This window comes from Chaetodon trifascialis, chromosome 16 (assembly GCF_039877785.1).
Source record: "Chaetodon trifascialis isolate fChaTrf1 chromosome 16, fChaTrf1.hap1, whole genome shotgun sequence".
NCBI classification, from domain to species: Eukaryota; Metazoa; Chordata; class Actinopteri; order Chaetodontiformes; family Chaetodontidae; genus Chaetodon; species Chaetodon trifascialis.
The window spans coordinates 15,126,609-15,133,250 of NC_092071.1; the positions used below are offsets into that span (position 1 = coordinate 15,126,609).

The following is a 6,642-nucleotide window of genomic DNA, read 5'->3' on the forward strand; positions in this document are numbered from 1 at the left end:
ACCTGTACTATGGCAATTTCATTAGGATTTTTTTGTAGGTAAATGCAATATATGTCTGTGCAGAGCTACTCACGTTGAAATGACCCACTACTTCTTAGTGTATCTGCTCTTACTTTCACTTGTGCTGGGGCTTTCGTTATTCTCACAGGCCAGCTGTAACGTTACTCAAAAGATACGTAAAATGTTGATGTGATCGGATAGTAGATACCAGACATCACCGATATTCATTCATTCATTCATTCATTAGATTTACTTTACTTTCACTGCACATTTCATCTGCAAAAGCGCCCAAAAACTTGTAGCGAGTTGTAGGAGGGAAACTTGTAGGAGGGAAGATACTCGATTGGTCTTGTATGTCCGACGTTTAACGATATGACCCATTCACAAGGAGCACTGAAAACACCAGCCAATCGCCTTCGTCTCTTCTTTAGTGCCCACTATGATTGGCTTGACACTTGAACAATTACACCAATAGTCGCTAACTTCCTGTCCCTTTTGCCTTCTCAAAGCCAATCATACTAAGCCATTTTTCTTTGCAAAAGCCAATCGTGTCTTAGGGCGGGGCAAAACCCGGGTTTATATCCAGGTTGTGTATAATTGTGCCTTTCTGGTTCAAGCTCACTATAACGGTGTTGCATTTTGTTTTGGAAAATACACTCGACAACCGATAATGTCTGGAAGAGGAAAGACCGGAACAAAGGCCCGTGCCAAGGCAAAGACCCGCAGCTCCCGCGCCGGTCTGCAGTTCCCTGTCGGCCGCGTCCACCGTCTTCTTCGCAAGGGTAACTACGCTGAGAGAGTCGGCGCCGGAGCACCGGTGTATCTGGCCGCCGTCCTGGAGTACCTTACCGCCGAGATCCTGGAGCTGGCTGGTAACGCCGCCAGAGACAACAAGAAGACCCGTATCATCCCCCGACATCTCCAACTGGCTGTGCGTAACGACGAGGAGCTGAACAAACTGCTCGGCGGTGTGACCATCGCCCAGGGTGGTGTCCTGCCCAATATCCAGGCCGTCTTGCTGCCTAAGAAGACCGGCCAGTCCGCACCGAGCTCCGGCAAGGCGGGAAAGAAGGCCTCCTCTCAGTCACAGGAGTATTAGCTTGTTGGCTAATAACTTTCACCCCAAAGGCCCTTTTAAGGGCCACCCCACCTCTTGCTGAAAGAGCAACGTTCCTTGTGCATCGCTATCATGTTACTTTTTGAATTGTTTTTAATTTAATAAACGCCTTTTTTGTAAAAGTGGCCCTCACTGCTCCTTATTCAGTCAGGCTAACTGAAGCTAAGATATTCGCTAATTTTGTGAAAGAATTTGCTGCCATTAGCCGGTGAGTTGCTGCATTTAGCTATCGTTTCAGCCTTCTCCAAACCTCGACAGGCCGTAGTTTAATTTTCTTATGCAGTGGCTTGGTTGTATAACGTCAGGCTGCCTCTCAAAACTGCTGCCATTCAGCAAGTCCTTTTACAGGTCCAGGCAGAAATCATGGCCCCCGCTGACCAACATGAACACGGTTTTTGGACCAGTGTCTGCAGCACGCCATGCAGGTCACTGTTCATCTGCTTCTTTCCAGCGTGACTATGCAGCTTTTGTTCAAGCTTTGCCTCAAGTGACTCAGGGTTTAATTAGAATAAAACGTGAATGAACGTCGGATGACATTCGGCACATTGCAGTTCAAATTCTGTTTTAGTTGCTCCCCAGTCAAGCATAATAACCCGTGATTCAAACGCTTTCCCACTGAAATGCACCTAGTCAAAAAGTAACTTAGTCTAATACCAAGGGGACCATAAATACCACTTTCAGAAGATCATAATGCTCAGTATTTTACTTGAAACTGTTATAGGGAGTATTACAGTCATCTTGGAATCTGGTGCCATAATGTTTTGTCTAGTGTGTTTACATCTTCCAAAATGATCTTAATACATACAATATGGTCTTCATGAAGATCACATAAATTGCATCACTTTGTGTGATGCTGCATTAGGTTTAGTTTGCCATGAAACAGACAGATGAGTGCATGTTGAGGCATAGACCCATTTTTAGTTGGGGCAAGTTGTTTTGAACACCCTCTCTGGGGTCTTACTCATTAAAACACCTGTGTTCAGCTAAAAGTGACCTAAATACAGCCTTTGTGTGCCTGTGTGGTTAAAGCCTGCATAACACACCAACGGTTTTTGTGTTCCAGGTGTTTCCTCATCACACATGAAGAAACAAACAATGGTAGTTTACTAGCATGAGCAAAGTGACATGTGATGGAGTACATGCGGCTGCAGCGCAGAGGGTATACCATTGTGAATTAATAGAACCGAGACACAGGCCATCAGCCTACAGTGGTGTTTGGATAAAGCTCCATTAGCCCGCATCATGTGACTGATCTTTGGCGGTGTCTTAAGATGACCACACCATTTCTACCTTCTTAATAGAAGCTGTAACAGACAGTCAGCTCTCGTAATGTAGGATATGAATTAGTGTTGTAATGAGATTTAGGATAAAGTCTGAAAGGGATGTGGTCTAATTAGGATCAGTGCAAATCCCCAAACCTCAGCTGCCCAGTGCTAAAAAGCCACATGCCAATAATGCACATTATGCCACATAAAAGAAATTCATGGCTTGCCAGGCAGCTCCACACTGCAGTGTCAGACTTCAAACACACTGAAGCATGCTGGAAAAGAGCAATACAACAGCCAGTCCTCATTGCAAGAGTCCATTACTTCTGCACTATGCATTATATTTGCTGCAGTTTTTCAAAGGCTTCTTTAATAGGACAAATATAGTTTGTTTCTGTGACAATTCTAGCATGCTTGTGGCAGAAATGAAACCTAATCTGACAAATTAACACGTGTCAGTAGTCATGATGATGAAGGTGCACTTCACTGATTTAACCACCAGAGGTCAATTGCTTCACGTCTGTGATGTGTGTGTGACATGTTGATGCGCATGTGTGTTTCCATTTAGTAACAATTGTTCAGACAGCTCACTGAACATATTGTTCCAAGAGATATGCAGCTCATGCACCCTCACCATAACACCTCATACACCCTCAACCTAACACCAAGTGGCTGCGAAATTTAAAAGTCCCCATGGTGTTATTATGTAGTCAGTCAGGAGTACTATCATTCAATGTGAAATGTCAGTACTGATGGTTCATATTCATATCAATGTGCAATATCAGTATTGTTTGCTCATATTTCATTACTCCTTGTTTATATTGTTTAGGATCCATCAGTCCCCTATAATTATAAGAGTGGGATCCAGAAGAAGTGTGTTTATTTTGATGTGATGTCTAGTGTTACATCTCAGACGTACACCTAAAATCACCCGAAGCCTTTCCATTACAGGAGGAGAACATGCAGATATTTCTGTCTGCTTGGGCTGTTTTATTAGGGGCAAAAGCAGCATGACGCACCGGGATTGAACTGAGCCCAGGACAGGCTGAACCAATTACTTGGGCCTTGACAACGTGTCCAACGCCAAGAGCCAGGCTAAAAATTCCATCCTGAGAGGAAAAACCTGAACATCCATTGGCTGTGATAACTATAATTTCCTGATTGGCACTGTGTCAAAGGCTCTAAATTTGCCAGTGTTGCTCTTCTCAGCTGCTTGTGACAAAGCAAACACTCTGATATTCAGTTTTGTTTTGTTTTTCTTAGTTTACCTCTGCTTTTTCTGCAGCTGTGCAGTGTTTATGTCATTTTATACAGGAAGAAGAGATGTGAAGGCACAGAAATCGTTACCTTTAGGGAAAGTGCGTCTGTAAAATGTCACTTCTGTTTTTCTCAAAGTGCAAACAAACATTGGCTATCCCAGTCCAATACTTCATAAGTTGAAGTGATCTCATCCTGAAGATTCTTTTTCCATATTTTGTTCATTATGGCTTTGAAAAATAATCAATAGAACAGCAACAACAACAACAACAACAACAAAAAAAGATCCAGAGCTAGCTCGGGGATAAGGAAAGGAAAGACCTTTCAGGTTACTACATATGCGCTGGATATTGTCTGTACATGTAGGTAAATCTGGAGAACAAATGTGCCTTGTGACAATCACAGAGCACTGAGGGATACAGAGACACAGATGGGGAAAAGGAATGATAAGTGGGCAGAGAAAAAGGGCCGGAAAGAGGGGTGGACCAAGCAGAAAGATGTATGTGGGTGCACCGAATGTTTCACTTTGAAACTATCCCAACAGCAGTGACGGACTGAGAGCATATTTCTATCCTGGAGAACTGGGAGACTTTTCTCATCAAGTGTTGGGGAGATGTTTTTAATCTCTGGACTCAATCATTCCACAGACAAGAAGATGTTCCCAGCCAGCTTGGGTAATGAGAAACAAAAAATATTTGCGTGATGGTGTGTGTGTCTGTGTGTTGCAATGGGAGAAAGAGTAAGTGGGAGAGAACGGGAGATAATGGGGCTATTGTGGCAGTTTACACTCACGGTTTACAGCTTAACACGACCCAGTTATTTCCAACTCAATGTGCACTGTGTGAGAGACAGTTTACATACTTCCATGGTCATTTGTATGATCATTATCATTATATCTTGAATAATACAGAGCAGTCAGAGCAGGTGGAAGTCATCTGGTTTCAGAGAGAGAGAGATTCAGCCAAACCCAGCCATCTCTGTGAATGGACACTTTTATGTGTATGTGAGATCAGGCTGCCTCTGGGGCTCATGCGGCCAGTAATGTACTTTGGTGGAATTGCAGGCTGATGAAGTATTTCCCTGACAGGAGCATGAGGTGCACACGTGTCTGAGTGAGTATATTTCTTCTTTTAATAATGCCAAAAACCTTCTGATGTGCTGCATTTCTGTGTGACAGGGGAATACAGGTAAAATATACTTCATGATTACAACCAGTTTGCTTGTATCCACTCTTCTTATGTGCATTGTTTTGAACAAGGTATGAGAGACAAGTGGACAGATGTTACAAAGGAAACAGCACATCTGTTTGGTGGGAGACTCAAACGAAAGGTTTGGGGAATATTAGCCGTTTCCGCTTCTTTTTTATGCATCCTGGTTCGTCTGGGTTACGCCTTATCAGAGTAGCATTTGGCTGATCACGTGATGCGGGCTGGTGCTTTCTGGACGATGTGTTGATTCAAATAAGAGTTAATTTGTATAGCAGACATTGTTACAAAAACGAGACACCTTGTTAAACCACGGTGTCCTGCAGCTGTCTGAGTCTGCACTGTCGATGATGGTAATCAGTGTAACCCATCTGTGAAGCAGTCTTTTATCAGTCCTCCATCAGGATCAGGGTCTGTCTGATCCTGAGTGTGTCATGCAGCATTCCTCCAACAACAAGCTCCGACATTCAGTTTGTTATGTGTAAGGTCGAGGTTAGGACAGAGGTTATGTTTTGGTCTGTCAAACTCAGCGGAAGAAGCAGGATTTGTGCACAGCCTGAGAGGAACTGCTGCCTGGGCTCAGCACCTGAATTCGTACCAGACGGAAGCTGAAAGCTATTTCTCATGAGACCCACACACACTCTTCAGATGCTTGAATGTCAGCCGCTTCTTCCTCTCTGATTGTGTCCTGCTCAAGCATTTTGTGCTTGCCTGCACTTTTGCATTCTTCCACCTGTCTACTGCCATGTCATGTCCCGACATCCTGCGGAGATCTGCAGACATCTGCTCCAGAAGCCGGTTTAGAACATTGTGTATCTGCAGGGCACATGAACCGTTACGTCTGAATCTTCCACCAGACACATAATTCAAGACCTGGAAGACGTCCTCACACCAGCTGGCAAATCTTCCAGTGGGGGTGAACTTTTATCATCCTCCCACAGTGCTCATAACCTGTTTGAAAACTGAGGCATCTCCACAAAAGTTGCATTAAGTCATAGTATTGGCCAACAATCAACATCAGGAGGCAAACAGACAATATTGACTATTAATCCATGTCGATCATTTCGCATAATTTAGCTGTCAATTAAACTGTCCAGACCAATGTGTTTGAACTCCAGGGCAAAATAAAAACCTGTCTTTCAAAGCCCGGATGGTTTTAGCTGATTGAAACATTGCATCACATCTTTATCTCTGACATCTATAAGTAACAATCTTAATGATAATGCTGTTTCACTCCGATGTGATACAACAACACAAAAGCTGCAGTTTGCTGAAACATTCACTTTTGTAAACCAGATATTGGCGGGGACACTCACTGCTTTGTTACCTTGTTTGCTGCAGCTGGAGTGACTACGCTCAAAATCACTATTTAAAGGATGCTCAGCAACTTTTCATCCCCTCAGCTGTATCGTCCACATCATCACCGAGAGGGCGTCTGACTCAGAACATCAACCCTCTCTGCAGGCTTTGCTTCAAGTCCATCTGGTTACTTAGCTGCCTCTGTTTGTTTGTTTTCATTTTCCTTAGTGACTCATCAGCTGCTTCATTTCCTCCATCTCCTCTCTGGCCCCCGACCATGGGAAAAGCCTTGAGAGATCAATAGTGGATTCTTTCTCCCACTCTCCTCCACTCTCTCCATCTCTGACTCTGGGCCAAATTGTTCCTGTGGGACATCTGAAAAGATGGCTCACATGTGTTCATTCTCTTCCTGTGGAGCGTAGTATTTCTTTATCCCATCATCATGGATGCATCAAGCACAGTGGATGCATTATAATCCACTGTGTTTAGTCATATTCTC

General features: G+C 43.8%; 1 protein-coding gene across 1 annotated transcript; it reads left to right on the forward strand.

The window, feature by feature from the left end:
* The first annotated feature begins 589 nt into the window (after positions 1–589).
* Positions 590–1,229, forward strand: h2ax (H2A.X variant histone). The gene has a single exon (XM_070983751.1). The coding sequence runs from the start codon at positions 671–673 to the stop codon at positions 1,097–1,099; it is 429 nt and encodes a 142-aa protein (XP_070839852.1). The 5' UTR covers positions 590–670; the 3' UTR covers positions 1,100–1,229.
* The last annotated feature ends 5,413 nt before the right edge of the window (positions 1,230–6,642 follow it).